This window comes from Melozone crissalis, unplaced genomic scaffold (assembly GCF_028551555.1).
Source record: "Melozone crissalis strain CALT ecotype California unplaced genomic scaffold, PUWL_Pcris_2 ptg000004l_1, whole genome shotgun sequence".
Lineage (NCBI taxonomy): Eukaryota > Metazoa > Chordata > Aves > Passeriformes > Passerellidae > Melozone > Melozone crissalis.
The window spans coordinates 19,988,491-20,015,804 of NW_026535782.1; the positions used below are offsets into that span (position 1 = coordinate 19,988,491).

Below are 27,314 nucleotides of genomic sequence, written 5' to 3' on the forward strand. Positions count from 1 at the left end.
CTATCACCACTGAGCTGCAGTGACCTCTGAAAATTTTCCTAACAACGTTCAAGATGGTGGGAATTCCTTTTGTTGCATCTTCCCCTCCAGTGACCTCTCCTCTGCCGCTTTCAAGCACAGGAAGGCTTTCCACTGCAAACATGACATCCACTACAAGCTCTGCTGGAGAAACCCCAGCTGCCACCTGCAGCACCAAGCCCTCACGACCAGACCCACAAAGCTGAAGGATCCTCCTGTCAGGAAAAATACAATGTGACCTGGGGAAAGATAGAAAGGATCCTAAAAAGCTTTGCTTTATCTCCCTGTGTTTTTTGCTAGTCTGTGTCATTGGTGCTTTATGTGATGGGAGAAGTAGAATTAATTTTTTTTCAGCTAAATCTTGGATTTTGTCACCATAAAAATAGGGCAAGCTCAAATCTGGGGAGTGAGCCTTCGATACATTTTCTGCCATAAATCTAGCTGGTGTTCCACTGTTTGTAGTTGCAGTCTGCTAATTATTCAATCTCTCAAACGCAAGGCATTTCATTACAGTGCCAGTAATTATTCACAAGAGTTGGAGTGCTGTCTCCATCCAGTGGTGAAATGTTAAAATGCTGCTTTCCAGGAGCTTCAGTTTTTCAGGCTTTTTGCAAAGCATGAAACACATGATATCTTGATTTTAAATTGCCTAGATAGAAACTGGGAAAGTTCGTTGAAAGACCCTCTATGGGACCTAAAAATGCACATTCCATCTATTAAAAAAAAACCTTCGTATTTTTACCATAAAAATCTCATCAGCAAATGCTGTGGATTTTAATTTTTATCCCCCTTGAGATTTCAGCTTTGTCTTTGAAAGCTGATGTTCTTCTGGCATTGTAACTGTTTCTGGAGACAAGAATGCAGAGCTTCACCCACGTCCCTCACCCCTTCCACCTCCAGTTTAATACAGCCACATCAATAACCTCCTCTTTGCTAATGTAAAAAAGGCTTCTGGCAGTTCACATTTTTCATGTGTCGCAGCAGGAGAGCACCACTAAAGAGTGTGCAGGGTTAGAAGAATTAATGTGGCTTTGCCAGCAGAGACTCTGTAATTAGTTAAGCTCCTGGTTCTTTGCCTTTCTTCTGCCACATTGATTTTAGCTGCCATGGACAGAAAAGAACAAAATGCAGGCAGATTTGGCTAGCAGTACCCAAAGGAGTGCCAGGTTTATTCCTCACTGTAGCAGCTTGTGCTTTAAGTCTTCCAAAGACAGGATGCCCCAGCCTGACTCTTACCTTGGCCTCCAAGAACACATTCTTGTTTTCCTTCTCTTTGTTTTTGGCCCGGCCTCAGGAAACATTCAGTCTCAGATTCTTCTCACAAAGAAGAGAAAAAGTGTTGTTGTCTCAGCAGCACAACACCAATTTTATCCAAAAAATGGTGTGAAAGGTTAATTCAGACAATAAATGGCCTGTGCCAAGCTCTCAGCAATATTACATTGACCTGCTTTTTGTTTTGTTTTGTTTTCCCTAATTGCTTTCAAGTATGCCAAGGCCTGGCTGATCTCCAGAAACCTGGAGCTGAAAAACTGTGCAAATCCATTTCTAACCCATCTCCTTGGACTACCCTCAAGGCAGAGCTGGCACAGTTCAGGCTGTGGTTCTTTGTATTCTGAGGACACTATTGAAGCCTGTGAAGGTTCACTGTATGTGCTGTTTGTCTACAAAGCTGCAGTATGGGATTGGGAAGAAATCAATGTTGCCTTTCAGCATTTTAAACCCATGTATGGCCTATTTTCTTTTGAAGGTATGATAGCTCTGAAGTTGATAAAAAGAGTTGTCAGTAAAGCTGTGCCTGAGCTATTTGGAGAGCCACTGCTGAATGCTCATTTGTTATTCCCTTCAGCTGCCAGGTAAACCCCTGATCCCAGAAAGTTTTGAAACAAGTATTTCCAGAAAGTTCAGGAGTGTTTGGACCACCTCCTTGTTTTGGATCACTTCCTAGATAACAGCATTCATTCAGATGGTCCTTCTAAACTGAACAGGACTGGTAAGGTAGTATTAGCACACCAAGTTATGTATGAAAATATGCTGAAAATCTAGTTTTAATTTCTTGTTAGGTCAAAGTGCAAATCTGGAAGTACTGAGGATAATTCTCCTTTCATTATTGAAGTGCTAAGGAAAGATATTTATTTTTACAAAAGGCAATCTATCTCAGGAAAATCCTTCGTTTATTATAAAGCTAAGGTTTAAACAATCTCCCTTTTTATTTCACATGGATTTCTTTAAAATAGATTATGCAATTTTTTGAAAAGATGTGACCTTTTGAAAAAATGTTCTCCAAGTCCCTGGGACTTTTCTCTGTCTCTTCCTGGCCAAGAGTACACCCCCACATACCAGCTCCCCTCCTCAGGCTACATGTCAAGGAAAGCATGCAGGCTTGGATGGTTCCACTGGTCCTTTGAAGAGGACACTGAAGGACATCTGCATTCCTTAAACAGCCAGATGAGAGCACCTGAGAGTTGTCTCCTCTGCTTCGGAGCAGTTCTGCAAGTCTGGCAACCATGCTAATGGAGCCAGCCTGCCTCTGCATGGGGGCTCCTGCCCCTACTGCTGTTTAGGCGAATCCCACATGAACTGTATTGCCTAAAGAAGATGCATATTGCAAAATAGTAATACAAAGTTATTATCCTTGTCATTCAAGGATTAAAGCATGGTGCCAAGGAGGTGGTTTAACTCTTAATGAGAGCTATCAGCAAGTGCACATAGAGCACAGACTGCATACTGAACAGTGCATATTCAGTGGGGCTCTGAAGCAGGCTCTAGTCTCTCTCACCACATTTCATTTTTCACCTTCTTTAACAGATGCATTCTCCCAAAAACTTGCTGTAAGAGTTACTTGTAATCACCAACCCACATTTCTAGACAATGGGATTGTTCATAAATGTTGGACACTTGTTGATGAGACAGAGGCTGTCTATGATATTCAGTTGATTTCTCAGTTCCCAGCCTTGTACCTTGTGACTCACAAATCCCCTGGTCCCATCAGCCTGCAATGACCTGAGAGTTCTCCACCATACTTTACCTGGAAGTAACTCTGGCCAATTTACAACGCCCCAGGGCAAAGGCCCTGAAGTGCCCAAACTCTCAAATAAGTCACTCGTATCTAAATCCTCTAGTCCATGGGATTATTCATGCACCCTTTGTCCAAGGAAAGAAAAATTAGGTAATAGAACTATTTTCATGGAAAGCTCCCTCTATCTGTTAAACTAAAACAAGTCATTTCCTCATTCTGATTGAAGAGTTTCCAGACTCCCAGACTCCCACAGTTACTGTGGGAGTGCAGGGCTTTGCTTAAATCATACCAGTCTTGGTCTGAGTAACTGGAAGATTTGGCAGTGACCACAAATCACTGGATCCTTGCCTAGTTTTGTTTCTCAGATAAGTCTCTTGCCCATCCCTGCAAATAACTCCAGGCTCAAGGTTAAGTGGAATTGAAGCTTTCCATGCTTACCCCCAGCACAGACTGCTGTGCTGACTGTCCCTCCAGGGATTCAGAAAGCTTTCTAGTTCCTGCTAGGGAACCCCTCCAGGGGGATTTCTGTCCTTCCCTAGTCCAGATGACTGCTCTGAGGTAGGGTCTTGTAAATAGGTGGTAAAGAGCAAGCAATAGCAACCCTGAATGAACTTCCAAAGAATCCTCCCGCTGGACCTGTCTGCATATCTAAGGCAAAGTTTGCTGCCTGTCTTCTAGGTGCCTACTGTAGTCACTGTTCTGTCCTAAGCAAAAATATGCTGAGCCTTTCCAGTATATCATTAGCTACAGGGTTGGTAAACATTGACTTTGCTCCTATGCCTGGAGGATTAACGTCTTACAATTGCAGCTTGTGATAAATAAATGAAACTTGAGGAGAAAAACAATGTGTTATCAGAAATCCTTGCTGTCAGGGCATTATTGTGCTGGGAGCTGGGATTTCTCCACCCCTGTTCCAGCATTTGCAGACTAGGACATATCCGTGTCTCTGGGAACTCGCTTCAGCATTGCTCTGCTGCTCTTTCCAAACAATCACTAATTCCAGATGGCTGGGGGACAGGACACCCTTTGGTCTGACAGCACTGCCATATCTCACAGCTGTGCACGGCTGTATCTGTGCTTACAGTTCTGCATCAGAGACAGTGACAGAGCACAGTGGTGCACAGTGCCTGGGAGGCCTGACAGCAACCACCAGCAGCACAAGGCACTCTGGTCTCTGTGTGTGTGGGTGTGTGTGTGTTCCATATTTTCCATGCTCCTGAGTATAAACGTTTCTAGCAGACTGCAAAAAACCACCATAAGTAATGAAAATAGAACTCAATTTGCTCTACTGCTCATTCAAATATATTTGCCTTTCTTTTAACCCAATCTAATTCCTTCATTTTTCTCCTTAATCATAATCTATAGAATTTAGATTGTGCGACTTGCAGCTGTCCATTGATTTTACAATCTAGCTGTCACAAGACCAGGCACAGTATCTCAGGTCATAAGAAATTGCCAATACGAGAGAAAAAAGAGAACAAGACTAAAGTTCTTTCTTCTACTAAATAACATTAATGAACAACTCTAAGTGTGTAGTCAGAATTTGTTCTGAAAAACCACAGTACTAAAAGAGAATTAAGAGTGACAGAAGACAGACAGCTGTATCTGCCAGAAGACATCACATCAAGATGAGCATGAATATACCTGTAAAATTACACTTGCTAGAAGGCAACTTACTAACAAGCTGGAAGGTAGGTACAAAAAAATCAAAAAAAATTATTAATCAATTTAAAAATAGTATGGGATTTTAAGAGTCTTAAAACATTGGAATGGCTGCACTAGCTCAAACCAAAGGTCTTTCAAGTCTACTACTCTTTCCTCAACTGTTCCATTAGCAAACCCCTTGGACAGTTAGCACAGAGTAAGCACATTAGCTGGTGTTCCCTTCTACTCCCCTTAGCTCCAAATATTTTCTGCTCAGGAAATTCCTGAGCTTGAAGAGATTTATACGTTTATTAAACCCCAACAGAAAACTCTTCCAAGATTTGCCCAGTTTCAACTTGAACCTCTCTCATAGTCTTGTCATCACCCTATTTTTTTGCAAATTCTGTAAGTCTACTACCTCTTGTATGAAGAACTGCCTACTTTCTTTATTTTCCTGGAACTGACTGGTCCTTGTAGCCCAAAAGACTATGAACAGTCAATGCCTATCCATGACCTCATTACCACTGATGGGGCCTGTGCGTTACCCCATGGCCACTTCTCAAGGCTGAAGAAAGATAATCTACTCAGTCAAATCTCATACGCAAATTCTTTCATCTAATTATTCCTGTGGCCATTTTCCAAATGCCTTCCAGTCTTAACAGTGTTTTGAATATCAGGGGATCAGAACTGGCCAGAGCCAAGGGTTAGGTAAACCATGGATTTATATGGTGGCAAGCTATGTTCTCTTCATTATTTACTCCTTCCTAAAATATGGTTTGCTTTGCTCATTTCTCCTAGACCCAGAGCTGATGTTTTCCTGAACCTGTGCCCCACAACCCCAAGGTCTTGCTAACAGTGATCATCACATCTAGGCTCATTAATTTTCATTTTACCCCATGAACGTCCCCTTACATTCATCTACTTCAATCTCCACTTGCCACTTCATTGTTTAATCATCCAAGCCTCACTGGAAGTAACAATAATCACTGATATTGCTAATTTACTTATACAACAAATAAGCGTGAAGAGATCACCCTTACAGCTGTTCTTTCCCATTTTTAATCCAACAAAACTCCAGAGGTGAAATTTCAAAAATTTCAAAATTTGTTCCCCTCTTACAGCAGCTATTTATAACAGTTTCAGGAAGAAGAAACATTGTCTCTCCAGAAAGATCAGCTTGTCAAAGAATTATTTTTTTTTAATGAACAAAACAGTCAAAAAAATCAAGAATTTTCTGGTCAGAATCACCTCACATGTACATATAGGTTTGAAAAGGAGTAAAACCTCTAGGCATGTACAACAGAAACAAGCCTGTATTTCTAGAGTGTGTTAAGTGACTAATATATTTTCTGATCCTAATTTGTGTATTTGTTTGCCTGGAAAAGAATTGCATGCCTTAAAAAAAATGCACTAAAGATGGCTTGTTTTTTATTTCATAGAGGAGTACTGCTGTGCCATGTAGCATTTCTGCGGTTCTTAGGCTTCATGGACAGCAAGTAAACAGATTTATGATATTGTTGGAATAGACTGTGGGTCTCATGAGGTGTGACAGCTGTTATTTTACAGTACTTAAGTCAGTGTGAAGTGACAGTCAGCCACCTACTGGAAATGCTACATACAGGCATAAATAATGTGTATCCACAGGAGTCCTGCAGCACATAAATGCAATAATGCAGTCATAGACCCTCTTTTAAATGCACTCTCCTTGGAAAATCAAGACCACTTACTGAGCAGCTGTGATGCTCCATGACAAATTTCCCATTCTCCATGCTTACCCATTCTTTATGGCACAATCCACCGTTTTCAAATATAGCCTTTTTGAGCTTGCAATTTATTCCATCCACATTCTTTTTAGTACACACACCAATTAAATTACTGTAAATCCACAGATATGAAAATAACTACCTATGTCTTCTTAATTAAAGATCCATATATCAAAAAACACATTATTTTTAACATAAAACAGGGGTAGTTCCTGATCCACCTTCATCACAACAGAATAAAAAAGTTTTAATAGAAGCACCTGGTACACAGGACATGTCTTGTAACACAGCCAAAAACATTAGCTGAAGCAGTCTGTTAATTTGACACTGGTTCAGAAGGCAGGACCTGACTGAACAGAGTCAGAACAGCTTCATGATAATAGTACAATGTCAGGTAACAAGAAATCCAGCCTCTCCTCATGCTGTATATCAGATTATTTATGTAACTATGCACAACTCAGGTCAGGGCTCAAACGCATGACTGAATTATGAGCGTGCAATAAGCCACTGTGGGTCTAAGCAGCAATAACTCATGATAACTCCTTGCATTCTCATAGCCAGTGAAGGATACATAAGCTGATGCAAGTACTTTGAATCTGGCCAGATGCAAAACGTACTTAGAAAGTGAAAATAATACTCAGTTGTCAAGGGGATAACTTCATAAAGTGCCCTATGTTGATTTCATTAAGTGCCCATAAGTCGAAATAAATCTTTTTATTTTAGCAATCATAAACTTACCTGTGGAGGTATATCCAGCCACTTCCTTCCATTATTTCTTACAGGTATTTATTTATCATGTGTTAAAAAGTCTGTTTCCCTCAACACAGAAGAGATTTCATAAAATATTTACCCTGCTCAGGTCAACCTTCACACTCACCAAGGCACTGGTGTTGGGTTTGGTTGGGTGGGGTTTCAGGTTTGTTTCATCTTTAAGCTTCAAGGTTATGGTGCTAAGAGCTGATTAGACCAACTTATTCTGCCAGGGATATTTTTTCCAACAATTTTTAGATTAAATTTATATCAGCAGATTTAAATGAAATACAATCTGCCAGCACCTGTCTCACTTTATGCCAAATTAGGTATCATTTGTCCTCCCACAGATGGAATAAGGCAGAAACCTCATGCTACACATGAGGCTAACTCAACAGGATATGGGGAAAGACAGGAGGAAATTAAATGGTTTGCACTATTAAAAAAAACCCCAAACCCATTTAAATTGGATTTGCAAAATAAGTTTTGTATGTATGGACTAAAGTCAATTGATAGAAATCTACAAAGCAAGTAACATAACTACTATAGCCACTGCCAAATGGGGAAAATACAGCAACTGGAGCAGAGTCATCAGTCATCAAAAGCAGAAAAAAAACAGAGGGGAGTACATTGTAAGAAGAGGTGAAGAATATATGTGGTTTTGATAGCAATAACATTTCTACCAACAAGCCACAAGCTCTGCATTCAGCTCCCAGCAGAAGCAAGCTATATTTATGCTCCATCTGCAGAGGTAATGATTTAATTTATTTGTACACAAGTGATAACATCTGCACTCTGCTCCCAGCAACAGTCTGAGCCCTTCCTCTGCCCTGCCTCCCCACCTGTCTCCAAGTTTGAGCTACCAAGAGGTGGCAGAACCACCCACCCAAGCAGGCACTGGCTGCCTGACAGGCTGAAGATCCATATTATTTTAAAACAAATTTCAATGCAAAAAATTACACATTAAAGCAGAAAGACTGAATCAAATTCATTGTTGGGATTCACTAAACAATTTGGACAGAAAGCACCTTCTCCCTCAGCTGGAGCTCTGCATGCTCAGCATTAAAGATCATGGTGCTGCAATGGATTCCCCTGCTTCAGCCAGGTGGAGATGGCAAACGCTGCTACCACACAGCTCCCCTTGATAATGTAAGCTCCCTGAAGTGCCCATTGCTGCACAGCAGAGGAATCAGGTGTGGTACTACCACCACGTGGGCATAACACACAACTTGTCATTTAGATCACCATCCTGCATATTGAAGGCTAAAAATCTTGCAAGTTCAACATCTTAAAGCAAAATGGGTTAAACTCTATTGCAACCTCCAGACAGCTCACTTCATCTTTCCTACATCAGTGGGAGATGAACAGATGATGGCAACAACATCCAACAAGTAACTACTAACATTTCATTTTCTTTCTCGTATCTAGATAAAATTTTAGTAATAAGTGGTGCTTAACAAGAGCATTCAGTGTGGAATTAGAAAAATCTTCATAAGACAGCAACACAAGTATAGCTTCAGGGTGTCTTGATGTATATTATTCAATATTCTATACTTCTGTTTCCTCTAAATCCAGCCTAACTATCTGGAGTAACAACAGTCTCTGCTTTTGCTTCTGGCTACCATATGTACACTGGCCAGAATTCTTCAACTTAATACATGAGATGTTACAGCCCACCTAAGGCAGGTTCATGATTTCATCTCTTAACAGAGTCAGACACCAACACCACCAATCAACAGTGGTAAACAGTTCCACCACACCAGCGCCGCTGAGCCAACTGCCAGCGCCCATTCCCAGCTGCCCATGGCTGGAGATCAGGTGTCAGGCTGAGCAAAGGTCTGTCAGACACCCCTCTCCCCTCATGGATGCCTTGGAGAGAAGCATCAGCTTTTGCCACACAACTCATATTCTCAAGAGACCAGCAACACAAGTCAACACAACCCCCAGCACAACCCCATCCCTTTTTCTGCAAACACACAAAAAAATATATATTAATACCAGAGTCACGTTTATTCCTTGGTGGACTGTCCCAGAAGTGCTGCTTGGACAAGACGGTCAACCAACTCCAGCTAGTGTCTCAGAGCCTTGGCAGAATCCTGCAGCCATCCCTAGGGACCTGAGCATCTCCACACCATCTTTTGGTGCGACTGCAACCTCAGCAGGAGCAATGCAAGCAGTAACGTTCACTTCAGTGCCACTGTAGTTCATAAAATAGGTGCTGTTGAATCACACGCCACTGCATAACAGGTAACATGCCCCAAATTAAGCTCTGGAGTACATCACTTCAAAGCAGATTTGTTGGGCTTTGGTATTGTTTTTTTTTATTATTGTGTCCATTTTTTGCTTGATTTTGGAAAAGGTTGTTGTTTTGAAAAACTTTTCAAAAAAAAGGAACTGGAATCAAGGATGAAGCACTGCCATAGCCTAGAATTGATTCAGACCTGTACCAGGAGTGACTGACAGTCAAGGGATATCACAACTGCAAAGTGGCCTGCACAGAGCTGGTCTCTGCCCATTCCTAAGGAACAGGTGCCCACAGGACTGAGCCAGCAGCACGGCTGTGTGAATCACTCACTATCCGAGGGCAGACCAGTCAGCCTGAGCCACAACAGCTGCCAGAGCCACACAATCCTCTAAACAGCGTTTCATCCTGAAAGGAGCCCCATACATGGCACAGCCGATAAACTCTACACATGGCTTTTAAGTCCAACAGACACTTCTAATGAGTATTCAATTTGCAAATAATTTTTAAAAACCCCTACATTCCTCACCATAAAAATATAATGCAGATCATACATTGTTTCCAACACTTTTAGTCCTCAAAATCTAGGCTTGCCTTACTAAGGTGACAGTTTGCTGGGGTTCCAAGGAGGATGATTCTAATGAGCAATGGCCAGATGAAACAAACCAAATCCCGAAATTTTCACACCCTCCACCTTTTAAAGATCAGACCCAGAAAACAAGAACTTTCAAGCAGCCTTGTGAATTAGCACAACAGCACCTGATCTTGCCTTCAGAACCTGTGATTCCCTGTGGCACTCCAAGCTTCTAGCACTGGCTACACTGCCCTCATGCCCCTGAGCAGGGCAGAGCACAGTGAACCCATCAGCTCCAGGCAGAAGCTCTCAGCTCTTACAGCCACTGCTTCTCAGAAAAAAAGACTTTTGCACAGGCTTTTTTGCCTGCTTTGTTTAAAGACATAATTTCTTAACTCCAAGCCATTCCAAACATGTCCAAAAAAATACAAATCAGGTGAAATTGACCAAATTTTTTTCAGCCCCACTCTCTGCTCTCTGACAACTCCACCTCAGTCAGGGAAAATGCAGTAGTCAAAACGTTCCATAAAACACAAGCACCACATAAACCACTTCAATTTGGTTTCCCATCTATATCTTGAAGCAAAAGATAAAAAAAGAAAATAAAAAAGACACATCACACCATTAATTTTCACATGTTTAATGTAATGGCACTCTAATTAACTTTACAGTACTTTTATCTCCACTAGATATTGTGTTTCAAAAGTATAATGGGAAGAAAACAAACATAAAAAACCACTTTGATGGTAGTTTTAAAAACTAAATCATTTGGAGTTACATATGCATAAATTACTTTCAAAAAATTAATCAGGATTTTATTTTTCACCCTTGTCTAACAAAAACTGATTTTGTTGAGTATTTTCATAAGATTTAAAGACAGATCAAAATTGGCACTTAAGAAACTCCGAAGTCAGGGATGTCATAAGGTTATACCAGGACTTCCGCTGGAGCCTGCCATGAAGCAAACACTATAAATAGGGAAAGAATGTGCAAGAGCTCCGAATAAGTGAGAAGCACAACATGTTTTGCAAGCTTGTGTTCTGAGGGCCATGAAAGTGAAGACTCTTGGCTGAGGAAAGCCTGCCCGAATTTCCCCAGCTAAGGCCTATTCCAAGTAAACCCATCAACCACAGGGACAGCCATACACTGGTTTCTGCGGATTTGACCTTGGATCAACAACAAAAACAACCAGAAGGTGACTTGGAGAAGCCCAGAGAAATAATAGAAAGCATTTGTTGTTTTTCCCATGACAAGTAATTAAGAGAAATAATATGAAAGCAAGTTAAAGTAGACTAGGCAGAAGTTTTTTTAAGGTGGATCAGCTATAAAAATAGCAACATTACTGGTTTTCTTATCAGTTTCATACTTACTTACACTTTAAAGAGATCAGGAAAACATGTACACTTTGTACTAAGTTTGGAGCATTCTTAAAAGAGGGGAAACTAGTCCAGAAGCAGCCAGGACCCTTATTTTCACCCTTAAGTTTAGCCCGAAAGATTGTGGACTTTTATAGTCATTTAAATGACTTGAGTTTTGGGGGTGAAATGTGTTTCGTACAATTGAAAGGGTTCGTTTTAGCTTTCACTCCCTTTAATGCAGAGTTCAGGAAGGGACCTAAGTGAAGTGCTCATTCTGCTATTTCCTTTTTTTTTTTTTTAATTAAGAAAATATTCAGTCAACTAAGAAAGGCATTAATATTTTACCTGTGCATCCCACTTCTAGAGTCGCCTCCCACCAAAGGACATTCACAAAAACTCTCATGTTTAATACTTAATCTTTGTGAGAGAAAGTAATTCATAACTTCAAGTTAATAATTTGTTCACTTGGATACCCATATGATATAAACTGGGCAGATAGTTTGATTCATGCACAGGACTAATGGAGTATGTTAAAGAAAATAAATGCAGAAATCTACAGAAAAGTACAACTTTTGCTTGAATCATATATTAATTATACAGAAGAAACAAAAATCTCTACTTACACAGAAAAGGGTGAAAAAAACAAGCACACTCCATCACTTTTCTTACTGTAAGAATATTGCACATTCCGATAATGTTGCACAAATTACTGGCTTTTAATAAAAGACCATATATGAGGTATTAGTCTATTAATAAATAAAGAAGAACACAGAAAAGGAAAAGCACTTAATATAGCGCAACAATCCATTCCAAGGATTAGGCAATGAAAACAAGTGATAATATGTACACTGGAGGGGAAGGCCAAAGTTCCTTAACAAACAGGCAGCTTTCAATATCTATCCAAGAAGCAAAGGGTTAAACCTCTTAATAAAGATTTTAAGAAGTCAAAGCCTATTTAGAACACTGCTAGTTAAAATGCTTATTTTGCTCATGCAATCAACCTGAAAGGTAAACTCCTACTTCCCAGTTCTAAATGGACAACCAATTTAACAAACTGAACCTGTATGACTAGTCAAACAGAAGATACTAGTTAAACTAAGCTACAACAGAACTCTTTGATTGACATCAGCTGAAGTATTTGGGGGTTTTGTTGTGCAGCATTTTCTGGTGGTTTTTTCTTCCTTTTTAGTTTTAAGTAGTTCATACTGGTTGTGAGTTTCCATGGTGCTAAAATCAATACCCATTAGTGCTGCCCTTATTAGAAGTTTCAAGCTCCACAAGGCATTGGACGAATACAAGGAAGGATTGCAATCTTCAGTTTTACTCCGCAGTTAGGCTAAGAATTTACCTCTCAAATCACAACACTGAAAAAATTCCTGCTGACAGGTAATAAATCTGCCAATCTAAACACTGTAGCTTTTACGAGGGCCCTTTCAGGAACACCATGAATCTGTAGACAAGCTTACCCTACTGAAGTTCCTAAGATCTCAGAGGGATATTTTAGTTCCATAAAGTGAGTTACAAAAAGTACATTGCACACGTGGTAATATAGTAAGAATAAAACAAGAGTGTTTTGGGTGTGCCCTTCCAAATCTTGTCAGAGAGATATTTGTGTTGTGGAAGGAGGGGGATAAAAAACCAAAACAAAAACTTTGTGTGCACACAAACTTACATACATGAATATCCCTATGTCCCCTAAATAAGTCAAGGGTTATTCAAATCCTAAGATTGTTTCAGGCCAATTCAGAAATGAAACTAACTCCTACATCACTCACAGTCTTCACATATTCCCTTGCTATTCTCAAACTTCAAAAAGCAAGGTTTTTACTAATACTTTTGCAATGCTAGAGAGAGTAACAAAGACCCAAGGAAGTTATATTTCTGCTGCTATTTTGTGTAAATTATGTAATTTGCACAGTAAATCTGTATCAGGTAAAAGCTGCAAGTGCAAAATTGGAAAGAAATGATTAAAAAAAAGCAGCACATCAAAATTAAAGTATCTCCTGTGCTTCAATCCACACACAAGTAATTCAATCAGTCCTGAACTGGCTTACATGAAAAAAATTATATTACATTTCTGAAATGAAAAATATATATCTTGTGTTCAAATTCAGGGAAAGTGTTTACTAATCTGAAATATATATAATTTTTTCTGTCACATGAGATTATTTCTCTCCCATTCTAAGTAGTTGTTGACACATTTACTTCCCAACAGCATGTTGTTTCTATTCTGAAGATTAATTTCATCTACAACTTCTTTATAGCAGTTTAAGTGTTTTTTAAAAAATACAGTTCAGAGAATTTCTTCCATGTTAGCACAAAACCAAGAAAGACTATGAAGATGTTGAGTAAAGAAGAAAAGTTTAGAAGAAAGGAAACATTATTGTCCGGAGCAGTCGGTGTATGTGGTAACCATGTTTCCTCGTCTCTGAGTGACAGTCCTGCAGTGCTTGCTGGATCCATGAAACCTGGCATCAGTTCGCACTGCATGTCTGTGTGCATTTTCAAAGTCACTGAAGGAAAACATTTTTTCCATATTTTCAAACACATCATCAAAGAGTCCACCTCCAAAAGAAAACTCTTGGAAAGAACGTCTTTGCCGGTTATGAGCCTCCCGATGGCCTCGGAAGTGATTTTCAAAGTGCTTTTTTGACCGCGAGTTTTGACTAAACAGGTCAAAGTCTTTGAAGAGATCGTCAAAGTTGAAATTAAATGACTGATGGAATGGACTTCCACTACTTCCTCTTCCTCCGTGACGACCAAGCTGATCATATTCTCTTCGTTTATTCTCATCTGACAATGTTTCGTATGCTATTTATGTTTAAAAAAAAAAAAAAGAAGTTACAGTTCATTTCCATTCAAAACACCAGAAAAAAAGAAAACCATGCACAAACACAAAGAACAGCAGCTTTCTCTCCCACTCTTCCTGAACCGAAGAAATTTCAAACAAGACTTTCATTCAATACTCAAGCCTGATCAAGAGCTCTACATTTATTTACCTTTCTCCAAACCAAAATAAACTGCATTAAAATAGTTACTTACAATAACAAACACAGCTATATTATGAGAATAGGTTACACATAATACAACACAGTTTAACTACCAATACATATTGGCATTTAGATTTGAAACAAAATAACAGTGAGAGGTGGTGATCAGAAAGCCTGAAGGAGGAAGGATGAGTCAGATGTTCTAAGGACCTGCTGCACTCCTATCACAGAAACACAGGGCAATATCTGCAAAGCTACTTGCCAGCCAGCAAGTTCCAGATACACCAGTTACAAGCAACAACATAAAAACTGAGGAAATAAAGAAAATTAATTTCACTGTGTGTCAATTCTCCATTTTTCATAAGTTCACACAAGTTCAGCAATAAACCTAGATTTTGTGACTGGATATACCCAAAATGAAATTAGATTTCCCTCCAATCTTTGGTTTGGAACTACAGCTACTGGTATTCCAAGGCAGAAACTCTGATAGAAAATACACCCATTCTGATAAGAAAATATTTTAAAAACTCATTTCCTTACCTGTCAAAGACTTGCAATTATTCTATATGATTCAACATTTAAGAGTTCCTACTTCCTCCTGTAGTAGGTGCTAACAACTGCAGTGAGTATCTAATGAGGCTGTCACTCCCTTTCATTATATTACTAACCACTTCTCTTTCAAAACAACTCTTCGGCAGACAAGAAGGTAAAAGCCAGATATCCCATTTAGCTTAGTTAAGAGAACTACACAAATAGATGGATGTTATACCGGAGTCTACAGGGAACAGAAGTGGGTACACCTTATTTTTCAAAAAGTCTTTCTGTTCTTGATTATCCACTTGCACCATTTTATCACACAATACTTGTAAGTGTTATATTTGTAGGATCACAGACAGTTCAAGTTAGACATGACCTCAGTCTGTACTCTAACCTCCTGCTCTAAGCAGGGTCAGTTATGAGATCAGACTAGGTTAGTCAGCGCTTTACCCTATCATTCTTCAAAAGTGCCAAGGCTGAAGACTGCACAACCTCTCTAGGTCATCTGTCCTAACACTGGCCTGTAGAAGAGATTCAGAGAATTGTTAAGACTGGAAAAGAGCTCTGAGATCCTCAAATCCAACCATCATCCTCAAGGTGAAAAAGTTTCTCCCCATAACCACTTGAACCTCTTGCACCTGTTGTCTATCGCATTTCCACCATGACCCACTGAAGTGCCCTGCTGTGTGTTTTCTAATAATCTCCCAACAGTTACTGCAAGGTTGCTGTTAGGCCCTCCTGAAGCCCTGGTAGTAATCCTGAGCCACATCTTATGAAACAGATCCCAGGGCTAAAGCTGTCCTACTAACAAGTATTTTTGTGAGAAGAAGAATATGCTAAAAGCCATATAAGCAGAAACGCATAAACTGCGTAAAAGGCCTTCCTATGCGCAAGAACACAGAAACAACTCAGATTTTGATGCTTGATATCTGACAGCACTTAAGTGGAATTCACAAAAAAAAACCCTTTATACCTCTCATTCAGTAAAAACAAAATGCACTTACATTCTAGATATAAGACATTATCAAATTATGACCATAAATAGTATATATTACCTTCAGCAATTTCTCTAAATTTTGCTTCTGCTCCAGGACTCTTATTTTTGTCAGGGTGGTATTTCATAGCCAGCTTGTGAAATGCCTTCTTAATCTGGCGGTCAGATGCGTTTTTTGGAACTCCTAAGATATCATAGTAGCTCTCTGTAGCCAGAATTAATTCCGTTATCATTAAAATGCAGAGAGCAAATGTGAAGACAGATTGTGTAGTGGCCATTTCTCCAGCTCCTAAAAAGAAAAGGAAATATACTTGAAGAACAAGTTGTTTTACATTCCACAACAAGTTAGTTACAGCTGTAGGCTGGCAGAGGAAGACCAGCATGTTACAGGAGTCAGTGCCAGACTTGTAAGCACACTGCTTTACACCTGTCAAACTCCATTACACAATTTTCACATTCACAAAACACGTAAGTGAAAATACTGCAAAGCGACATTTCATGTACACAACAACCACTTTGGTGTTTGTCTTTGTTTTACATTTCACTGATCGTTGTCATACGAAGTTGCAAAAGTAAATACACAGCACATTTCATTGCATCTAACATTTCACACTGCCATACCTGAACTAGCTGTACATTAATCTTGAGTTCTAGGACCCCAAACAGAGTGGCTCCGACCAGTAGTGACCCTGCTGGAAGAGCAAGTGACTGATTAGCTGGTGAACAACAGGAGCATAAAAATACAACAGGCCTAGAGATGACTGTGAGGTGCAGGAAGACAAGACTATCAGACACTCGTGCTCAGCTTCAGTTTGTTTAACCCACCTAAGGTGAACATGATAAAGAGCAGCTCATTCACTTCCAGAGTTCAGCCAAGTAAAGCACACTTTCCTCTATTTAACAACAGGCTGGCTTAGCTCATCTGCATTTCAGATTGCTTTATAAAGGAAAACACCTACCACATCTTTGATATCAAAGAATTCAGCTGATAAATACCACTGCATAGAAAGGTTTACATATGAAACAGTGGTAGAACTGAAGGCAAAAAATGTCTTTTATACAAGTAGCTTCAACAATAATTAAAAGCTGTAATTTTTTTCAACAATTCATGTGTCAAAAAATATATTTTGAAACAAATATATGAGAACTTAGGGGAAAACTGTGGCATATATAATGACTTAAAGAAACAGTTCCACATAGCCACATGATGTCTCATGATTTTCATGAAGGACAGAGTGAGCTGTTCCTACCAGAAGATGAGGACAGATAATATGCCTGTGCATATTATATTTAAAACACAGAGTGCAGAAAGGCAAATGTTCAAAGACAGAATGCTGGCGGACACCTGACCAGAAGGATGTACAAGACCCTGAACATTCCAGATGTATCATGTCCCCCCCACCAGATTACACTGATTTAAATGTACTGTAAGAACAACTCAGAGACCATTGGTGTTACTCTCCTGAAAGTTGAATAAACAAACTTACAGTCTGAGCACCATTAAAGTCAGAACACTTTTGCTAGCCAGCATGGGACCCAAAATTTGTCAGGCAGAATTCAAAACCTTTGAATACCTAATACATATGAAAATTAAACATTTATGTGAAAGTCAATTCCATCTAAACAAAACAAAAAAGCAAGAACCAAAAGTGGAAAAAAGAATACCATTTCCAACAGGCAAGTCAGGAGCCTAAAATGAATGCTGCGAGACAAGAGCAAAAGGCCTGCAAGATTAATCTACCCATGCCCTCTTAAGCATTTATTTGGCCAGCAGCCTGCATGATATCAAGTGTTAAGGGGCAGCAGTTGAAACAAATTGTATTTTGATCAGTGCACTTAGATACCAAAAGGATCGTTCGTTCCAGTATTCTCCATGCACAATATCAGACATATTTTTAGTACCAAGTTTTCCCACATACCTTCTCTCACCACTTCACTAACCTGAAATTTTATGACTTGGGCACTAAGAGCCACACACATGTACATCCTTCCATGCTTTAAGGGCTTTCTTCCTGTTTGTGCTTTATAGATGCAGACTTCTGTGTTCATCTCATACACGTGATTGTTTTAATTTACTTCATTAGCCCACACCTGCATCATGTTTGCATAATGACTGCTGCACTCTCCTAAGGTCAACCATCCTGCTTCTGCTACTGAACATTGAAAAGAGCTAAAAGGAACAGCTCATGTCCTCCTTAAGAAAGAGCAAAACCCTCTTTCATAACTCATGAGAGCCAGAGATCATCAAGTTAGTCCTTCAGGTTTTCTGCTCTGGCTCACCATCTCAACTTGTATAAATTCTGATAACAAAACACACCTGAATTTTTCTTTTCTTACAGTTCTTTACATTAGGAGTTCTGTAATGAAGTTCTTTGCTATATTTGATTTCTAAAGCATATTAAAAAAATGGGACTTAAGTTTCACAATTTTTTAAACTAGCAAACACAGATTTAATGCTGCCCTTGAACAAATCAATCAAACTCAAATTTAAGAATAAGATGTAAATAAAAACAAAATACAAATAAAACTCCAGTATAAGCAGCATTTTAAACTTCACAGTTATGAGAGCAAGTCTTATATTTAGATACTATCAATTATTCAATTCACTTTTTAGAAAAAACCTATTTTATCTGCTGTCAGTGTCTTAGCATTGCTACTGCCAACGACTTCAGCGTTGCCATTCCAAACTATTTTTACAATCCCTTTCAAAATAAATCTCCTAAATACTTTTTTTGCTTACATCTCTTCACCCTCTGTTTCTCAATCAAAAAGGGACATGTAAGTTGCACTTTCCAGGTCATACACTGCAGCTACTTAAAGCACATTCCAGAATTCAATAAATTCTGTACACATTAAGCTCAGGCAATAATGAACTCTTCTAATAATTATCTATGTACTTAATTTAGGTACATCTACCAATGAAGAAAGCGACCTTAGACCACATAATAACTATTTAATTCTGTGGGGTGAGCAGGTACAGATCTCAACTACTATTCATTTTTGTATAAGAAGTGCACTGTCATGTTTATCCAAAGTACTGCAGAGGTAATAACAACCAATTTCTCAATAGTTTATCAACAGCTGCAGAATGAAGGGATGTTTGAGGATGATGTACCTAGAATAAAACCTGTCAGATTTAGAAAATTAGAAGCTACTTCATCTTGCAACACAAATACCCTATTCCATCCTTCTTTAAAAGTAGTTAACCAAAATCTTAGATAAATGCTTATATTCAAAGTCTCACGTACTCAGAAAACACGGAGCATCACTAGAGTCCTGCTACTACTTTCATTACAGAATTGCTATACACTAACCTGTGGAATGCTCACGTCCTGTAATTATTTCTGCAAGCAATTTTCTAATAGCAATAAAGTTACCGAGGTCTTCCCTCGGTTCTCCTACCACGACTAATGAGATGAGTAAGCAAGTCTTCCAGTCCTCAAGCAGCTACGAGCAAGTCTGTCAAACGGAGGGGCTCGTACTAGTCTTGGCCTCTCCTATACTGACTCGAAAGCAAATATAGAAGAAGGTTCCTGAATCTTGCCCTGGAACACAGGGAAACGAAGGAATCGACCTGGCACCACCCTGCCTATCCAGACCCCTGAAGCCCTCGCTGGAGCCGGACCGCACCATCGGGCGGGGCCAGGCCAGAGCTGGGCAGCCGCTAACAGCCACACTCAGCGACGCTGTCCCACTCCAGTGCAGCCAGGCTGGGAAACACCAGGGCAGCGCGGCCCGGGGAGGCCCAAATTCCAAACGAAAGCTCCGCACGGCGCCTCAGCGGCCCCGCTCTGCGCTCCCCCGCCTAGTTTCCCACGCTGCCCCCAAGCTTCCCAGCGCCCCCGTACCGACCCGTCCGCGTCCGCCTTCACTCCACCCACTTCAACAACCTTCCACATTCTCGGAGCCCTCACCCAGCGGCCCTTTCCCGCCGTGCTCACCTCAGCACCGACTCCGCGCCCCCGCCGCCCCTCAGCGCCACCACCGTCGTTCCCGCTCGCCCGCGCCCGGCGCTCGCGCAGTCCGGCCCCCCGCCGTTCCTACACGAAGCGCTGCGCCATTGGTCGCCGGGGCGCACGTGACGCGGTGCACGCTGCAGGTCGCAACCTCGGCGCCGCCGCCACCCGCCGCTGGGGGCGCTGTGGGGAGGCGGCACCGCCCCCAGCCGGCCCAGCCCGGCCCGTCCCAACTCAGCTCGGCCCGGCCCGGCCCGGCCCGGTCCGGTTCGGCCCGGCCCGGGGTGGCCGCCATGCCGCGGTACTGCGCCGCCACCCGCTGCAAGAACCGTGGCGGTCAGAGCGCCAAGGACAAGCGCAAGCTCAGCTTCTACCCGTGAGTGGGCGCGGAGCGGGGCAGGGCCTGGGCGAGCGCTGGCCGTGGCGGCGGTAGGAAGCCCCCACCGCGGAAGTCAATGGCCGAAAGACTCATTGCCACGGGCGGACCGCGCTGGTGGTCGCCTTGGAACCCCGCCTGCTCCCGGAGGGCTGGAGGGAAAGGACGCTGACCCCTGGGGGAAGGGAAGGTGTAGGAATTAAGAGCGGACAGCTGAGGTGTAATTGCACACACCGTCCCTCGCACGGGACAGACGGACGGACGGAACTTGGGGGAAGGGGAGATGGCACGGCAGCGTCTGAGGACTCTGGAATAGGTGCAGAGGGTCCGTGAAGTGAAGAGCAAGGAGATTCGACTAAAAAATAGAATTTGCACTTCTGACTCTCTTTCGTTGCTGCCTTTGTGGAAGCGATGGTCCAGCAAGGCAGGCGCTAGGGGAGGCTTTCGCTTAACGGTGAAATGCCTTGTGTATTACGGTTTATATGCCAGGAGAGGGGCCCGGAAGAGTGAGCTTAATGATTCCTTAAAATTAAACTTTGGCACTAGTATTACTACCTTACCCGTGCTGTGAACAGAGGCATTGCTGGTTGTTTGGAAGCAGCTGAGTTAGCTGGAATTTAGCTGCTTCGGTTGCCAAAACCAGTTTATGGTTGCTGCATTGTGCTGTGCAGACTCTGCACGGAGCAGTCGCCATCCCAGGCCTGCAGTAACCTCTGCCCTGATGTGGTTGCGTGGCTGTCGCTTCCCAGGATGGTGAGTTATAAACAGTATTTCACAATCCTGAGAGAAGCACAGTGCAGGTAACTAAATATGAATTTGTGTGGTATAAAAGTATGGAACTGTTTGTCAACGCAAGCAACTTAACAAAAATTTGAAAAATAAATTTCACAATTAGCCTCAAAATCTGTTTTGGTAAAATTTATAGCTCAAACTAGGTTTCCTTTCAGTTTCTGATTAGTCATAGTTATTCCAATATCAGGAAGTCTGTGTAGGAAGACCTACACAGAAAGAACTACTTTGAAAGAAAAAAACAATAAGGAAAATAATTTCTTTTCCCTTATGCTTTAGAGAGCATGCATGTCACATGGATAATCAAAACAAGTTTGAGCACTGAGACATGTACACATATACATATTCAAATGTATGGCATCAGTATGGAGATGATTGCCAAAACTTAGCTGGTTTATCTAGCCTTTGAGTTGTGCTCCATTCTGAGTTTCATGATCCTGTAGAAGGGATGCTGAGATTTGATTTATAGATTTCTCTTGCTTTATATAAGTGACTACTGCTGACGTGAATTGCAAGTTTTATTCCCTTGCCTCTTACCACCACCGAAGTCCTCTGCTGCTCTGTGGCTGGGGTCTGAGCCCCTTCCAAACCCTTTGTCACCTCATCTCAACTGGCCTAACTGCTCTTCTTTGTTTTATTTCTTCACATCTTTGACTTGTGTAGTGATGGCAGCTGCTAAATAAATTCTGTCCACTTCCTCTTTCCATTTCCCCTTTTTTTTGTGTCTTGTTTACGCTAGAGAACAGATTCTGTTGATTAGTGAGGAGTTGAAGCATGAGCAGGTTTTAGCAAAGTTGCCTTTAAGCTAAAATAATAACTTTCAGTATCAGACCCTTCTCTTGCTACAGATTATTTTATTTTCCATCTGAAGCTGGTTGAGTCTGGGTAGAGCAGTGGGTCCTGTGTTATGTGGGAGCAAGTGCTCTCAAGGCCTTCTTGGAGAAGGTGTGAGTCATGACACGACCTTCAATGAAAGGAAGACATCATCTTCCTGGGAGACTTTTCTGGACCTCTGTAGTGACAGCCAGGCTAAGCTGTGTTACCGAGGAGCATGCTCTGTCATACCTGCAGTGCTGCCACTGCGTGTACATGATCTAAGCAGACAGGATTTGAAAAGCTTGAGCCTCTAACTTGTTCTTCAGAGGTTACTGTGTTCTTATTCCTTGCATTATTCCTTGCATTCCTGCAGATACGCAGAGCTGGGTGCATCAAACGCCTGCTCTGTTTCCTTGGTAATTTGAAGATTTACATGGCAACAAATTCAAAAGATTGGGGAAGGGGTAAAGACATGCACCTTTGTGCTGTGAATTTCAGCACTCTTTCTCTCAAAATCGCCTGAGTTTGCAGTTTTGGAACACAGGGCCTGTGTAAGAGTCTGCTGCTATCTGTGGCTTTTGGAGGAAACCTGCAGCTTCTGGGATTTGAGGGTGGGATTACAGAAGAAAAAAATTTACTTTGTAATTATTGTTGCTCATGATGCTCAGGAATATTGATTTCTAAACAGCAGTGCTCAGAATTCAACTTACAGTTTGAATGACACATATGTATCGTATGTGGTTATATGCTAGAGTTAAGGTAAAATTGATATGCACCAGAGAAACATTTCAAGTACATTTCAAATACCCTGATACCTGACTGAGAAGATGTGGGAGACAAGAGTGGTCTGAATGTTCATGCTCCTGTTACCATCACTTCTTGACTGTGCATGCATCATAATAAGCCTTTAATTTCCCTTTCATTTGTGTATTGCCTGTCATTAAGTAAATAACATGTTTTCACACGTCATACACTTTCTTTTAAATTTAGTTCTCTTTCTGATGTCTGACCATTTGCATGTATTTTTAAAGTCAAACTTTTTTTCTATGAGGGTGTATACTCATAATTTGCCTTTTCAGGTAGGTTAGATGATTGAAAAGTTAATTCTAAACTATAAAATATTATGTGGGCTCCTAACACTGTGAGAAAGTTTAATTGCTGAAACACAAAATATAGAAATGCTTTGCATTTGCATGCATTTACTTTTTGAACAAAATTTAAAACCTGTATTGGAAATATTCACATTGCCGAATTATCTGATAATCCAAAGAGGAGCATGTATTAGGAGGTTCTCTGTTAAACAGAAAATACTAGTTGTGTCTAGAAAGACAAATAAGCCCGAGAAATACTATTAATAAAATGAGGACCAGTCTTAACTTTCTTTAAATTATGTCTCAGTATTTCATCTCCCTTCAGCAGAGCTGCTTTCTGAGCAAGTGTTGTAGGATCAAACCTTTCAAAACATCTTGGCCATGCATTCTGAAACCCTAACTACTAGAAATCAGAAATTGTGCTTCTGAATTCTAGAGCAAATACCCAACTAGAAATAATGTTTATAATGATTGGGTTAACATGTACATGACATCTAGATAAGCATTTAATACTTAAAATTTTTGAAAAAAAATTATTGTAATCTTTTCTAAAGGAAGGCTACCTTCTAATATTCTTCTTTAAAACAAAGAAAGACAACAATAACAGGGGGTTTTGTATATTTTCTTGTTTGTCTTTTCGGCTGCTTTAAAAAGATTCTTTTTGACAATGATGGAGAGAGATGGGGAGACTGACTTGGTGATCGGAATCCCATTTTATTGTGGGATACAAGCGCTTGTATACTATTTTAGGGAGACTAGTAATGTGTACTGTGGGGGCCTGACTGAATATATGTATTGTAAACATATGTATGGCAGTGATCTCTGTATTGTATTGCCCTGATCCTAGTTATTGTAAAAGGGCTGCAGCTGTGATGTCCTGTAATTGGGCAGCAGCTGAACCCCATGGAGGTAGCTGGGATAAAAGGGGGGTGAGGCATTCGGAGAGGAGCCCTGGCAGAGAAGAAACAACAACACTGCTGAGAGGATTACAACAGTGTACTAGAATGATTAGGTTAAAATCACATACATAACTTACGCATATAACAACATCTCTTGCTTGCAGAGTTTACTAGGATTTTCTTTTTCTGGTAAACCTGTCTGATTAAATCTTCTTTCTAGATCTAATTTCTTCTATCTAGATCTAATTTTCAAAGTTCTATTTGCTTTAGCAAGGCATTTTGTCTATCAATTCTCTTATGCTAATAAGGTCCAAAGTACTCTGTGTCTCGTGACCCCAACAGATTCCCACTTCATGACAAAGAGAGACTTGAGAAGTGGCTGCGGAACATGAAGCGGGATTCCTGGACTCCAAGCAAGCACCAGCTCCTCTGCAGTGACCATTTCACCCCCGATTCCCTGGACGTGCGGTGGGGGATACGCTACTTGAAAAACACCGCTGTGCCAACCATTTTCTCTTCCCCAGATGATGAGGTCATCTATTTCTATCCTTTTTTTTTTGTTTTGTAGTATGAAGCTAACCAACTATTGATGTTATACAGATTTTCTAATCTGTCAGATAATTATATTTTATTTTAAAAATAGAATTCCTGTCCATCAGTACAGTTTGTCAGCAGGCCTGACACAAAGCATGTGTATGTGATTCCATAATGTAAAGGAAGAGCAACTTCCCCTAGTTTGATTGGAGGTTCAATATCTTTTTTTAACTGGAGATTGCAGAAGCATTTACTATAGAAAATGTTAAATTTCTTATGAGAATAATAACTGTATCTCATATCCGAATTCCCTAGAGTTTGAAAAAATCCCACAATAAATCAAATAAAAAACTCCATAGTAAGAAAAAAAAAAAACAAAAAACAAAACTAGAAACCCAAACACTGCTATTGCTTTTACAGCTTTAAAATAGGATTTTTAAATGTAGAGCCTGAAGCAAAATTGTGAAAGATGCTTACATGAATTCTTGGGCCTCTGATGTAATTTTTAAGCAGTGCTTATCTAAGTTAGTCCTTTTGCAATACCGTGCTATGAAATGAGATCTGCCTATTTTTTTAATACTCCGTGATTTTCTTGTTATAAGGTGGTGATTTTTTTTTGTTTTTTGTTTTTTTTTTTTTTTTTTGTTTTGTTTTGTTTTTTTTTCTCCTCCAGGAAAAAGATTCTTCTCAGAACAGTTCACAGCACGTACAGAAAAAAGACCAGGAAGAAACAAATGTTGTGTCAGAGAAAGAGTCTGTACCACTTGAACCTTGTACACCAAAGAAAAATTCTGTAATTGCACAAAATGTAGAGGAAGAAGCAGAAGTGGTTTGCTCAACTGCACTGAGTGAACCTTTACAAATTCCAAACCTGCAGCTTCCACATGAAGGTGGCTTTCAGGCAGACCATGTCATCCTTGACAGTTCATCTAGGCAGTACGTACATCAGCCCAATCCTGTTCTAATGACAGCAGCAGTCCAGGGCATGGAGGCTACCGGTGTTCATACTTCTATAGAGGATTCAGGAGGTTGTACAGCTACAGTCCTGCAGTTTACAGACTCTGACTGCTTGAATTCATCTCTGAAACTGAACAGTGCTTTAGGGTTGGTTACTGACTATGCAGTTGAGAATTCTGTCCCTCACGTGGTCTGTTCTGAAGTGCAGACAAGTGAAGATGCAGTTTTACTGAGTACAGTCACACAAACTATTGAACAGTTCAGTGGAACTGAAGAGTCTGTCATTGCTATTATTATGCCAGCTGAGAGTCCTGAAGAGCCTGAAAGAGTAAATACTTCTTGTCTGCCTGTTAAGGAAGAGTTTCTTGACACAGAGGAGACAGAAGTGATTGGATATGATGGAAATGAAATACTGCAGACTGAGCATTCATACTGCAGACAAGACATAGACAGAGATCACCTTTGGCAAAAAATTTCTAAACTCCACTCCAAGATAACTTTACTTGAAATGCAAGAGGTAAAAACTTTGGGGAGACTCAGGTCCTTGGAAGCTCTTATTAGACAATTGAAGCAAGAAAACCTGCTTTCTGAAGAAAAGCTGAAGTTGGTAGAAAACTACTTTACAACACTTGAAGTGACTGTGATACAGTAAAGATTTTCAGTTGATGGTTCCCAAATATCTTTTTAACCTCTTTGACTCTACTTTTGGACAAATTAACTTTTTTTCCAGTTGTGGTGTTTTAAAGATCTAATGAAAATCATGTGAATAGCATTCTTTAAAATGTTACATCAAACAAAGCTAAGTGGTAGAATGTTGTCTGTACAACATGACTGGCAAGTAAAATTAAAAAAAAAAAAACAAATTGGGCGAAGTTTCCTTAAATGTGTGAATCAAGTCAGTAAAAGATAATTTAACCCTTTCTTAGCTGCAGGCTTCTCTGAAACATGCAATGCCTGCATTGAGGACAGCAGTAGAATGGACAGAATAAGCATACAGGATGAACAATTATATATGTACACTGTCATATGCATTGTCCAGTGAGGTCAAAATTGCTCTTTAGTTTTCTGTTCCTATAACAATTCTTCTGATGGTTTTTTGTATGCTTTGATTTTATTAAAATTGTTTCTGCATAAAGGGTGTTTTCTTTCATTTGTTTCTAGAAACAAAAATTCTCATAAGAATACGGTTCCAGTGGACAGGCCCATCTCATTTTTAATTTTTTTTTGTTATGATTCAGCTCAAGTGGAAAGCAATCTTAATCACAGATGTATTTGCTAGTTAATAAAAGGGAAAGCTCTATTTAGTGAGTGCTGTCTGCACTGATCCTGTTCCAGCCTACAGCTTGGTAATGCGTATACCCTTAATAATACACTGAAGGAAACAATGCTTTGCAGAGCAGGTTGCTAGTGAAAGTAGCAGAATTTTACTTTGCAAGAAACAGAATTACAAAACTAGAAATTTACTCCCTTTTCCTGATTTTATTAACTATTTCTAGGGCATGGGTTGTCACTATAGTAGACAGATACCATAATTAATTTCAAGGAAAATAATTTGCTTAAATACCTTCTGCTTATTCTGTCAGTGTGCCTTGCTGTTTGTTCTAGTACAGTGAAAAAGTCCTAGATTGTCTGGTTACTGACTTGGCATCATAGCTGTGCTGGGTGTTCCTTATTACACCCCTTCCAGCTGAACTCTTGTAGTGTATTATATTCTACAACCATTAGATTGCTTGAGAATTTCTTTATTCAAAATGGTGTCATCCCCACCACCACAAGTTCAGTCTAGGATTGAAGCAAATGGTTCCTTTTCAATATTATTTATATTGTCTTTTACACACTTTCTAAACTGTTCATAAGGAATTGAGAATCAGTTCACACTAGCTACAAAGCTGGCCTCCAACTACATGATAAGTTCCAATTTCAAAATTTTTGAGACTTGGAATATCTTGAAGTGCAGAAGTTGGGCTGCTAAAGCACGGTGCTGTAGGAGGTTAGTCTGCATTAGTAACC

At 40.3% G+C, this 27,314-nt stretch overlaps 2 protein-coding genes across 5 annotated transcripts; one reads left to right on the forward strand and one right to left on the reverse strand.

Annotated features, from left to right (window-relative positions):
- Positions 1-11,633: 11,633 nt before the first annotated feature.
- On the reverse strand, positions 11,634-19,892 carry DNAJB9 (DnaJ heat shock protein family (Hsp40) member B9). Of its 3 annotated transcripts, none has more exons than XM_054278821.1 (4): positions 19,828-19,892; positions 16,508-16,578; positions 15,948-16,175; positions 11,634-14,176 (listed from the first exon to the last, which is right to left on the reverse strand). In XM_054278821.1, the coding sequence occupies exons 3-4, from the start codon at positions 16,162-16,164 to the stop codon at positions 13,746-13,748; spliced, it is 648 nt and encodes a 215-aa protein (XP_054134796.1). In that variant the 5' UTR covers positions 16,165-16,175; positions 16,508-16,578; positions 19,828-19,892; the 3' UTR covers positions 11,634-13,745. The 3 variants fall into 3 exon arrangements, with proteins under 3 accessions (XP_054134796.1, XP_054134805.1, XP_054134812.1); XM_054278830.1 differs by having other exon boundaries at positions 16,508-16,575; positions 19,828-19,883; XM_054278837.1 differs by lacking the exon at positions 19,828-19,892 and adding an exon at positions 19,768-19,788 and having other exon boundaries at positions 16,508-16,575.
- A 221-nt stretch (positions 19,893-20,113) lies between these two features.
- Positions 20,114-26,587, forward strand: THAP5 (THAP domain containing 5). 2 transcript variants are annotated; one of them, XM_054274425.1, is made up of 4 exons: positions 20,114-20,218; positions 20,890-21,018; positions 24,156-24,345; positions 25,021-26,587. In XM_054274425.1, exons 1-4 carry the CDS (start codon positions 20,136-20,138, stop codon positions 25,954-25,956), a joined length of 1,338 nt encoding a protein of 445 aa, XP_054130400.1. In that variant the 5' UTR covers positions 20,114-20,135; the 3' UTR covers positions 25,957-26,587. The 2 variants fall into 2 exon arrangements, with proteins under 2 accessions (XP_054130400.1, XP_054130392.1); XM_054274417.1 differs by lacking the exon at positions 20,890-21,018 and having other exon boundaries at positions 25,021-26,582.
- The last annotated feature ends 727 nt before the right edge of the window (positions 26,588-27,314 follow it).

Excerpts from the sequence above, each read along its gene's own strand:
- DNAJB9 (XM_054278821.1), bottom strand. The coding sequence starts at position 16,164 with ATGGCCACTACACAATCTGTCTTCACATTTGCTCTCTGCATTTTAATG. Across the intron at positions 14,177-15,947 it reads ATTTAGAGAAATTGCTGAAG|CATACGAAACATTGTCAGAT; the intron begins GTAATATATACT and ends AAACATAAATAG.
- THAP5 (XM_054274425.1), top strand. The coding sequence starts at position 20,136 with ATGCCGCGGTACTGCGCCGCCACCCGCTGCAAGAACCGTGGCGGTCAG. Across the intron at positions 20,219-20,889 it reads CGCAAGCTCAGCTTCTACCC|ACTCTGCACGGAGCAGTCGC; the intron begins GTGAGTGGGCGC and ends TGTGCTGTGCAG. Across the intron at positions 21,019-24,155 it reads CTGAGAGAAGCACAGTGCAG|ATTCCCACTTCATGACAAAG; the intron begins GTAACTAAATAT and ends TGACCCCAACAG.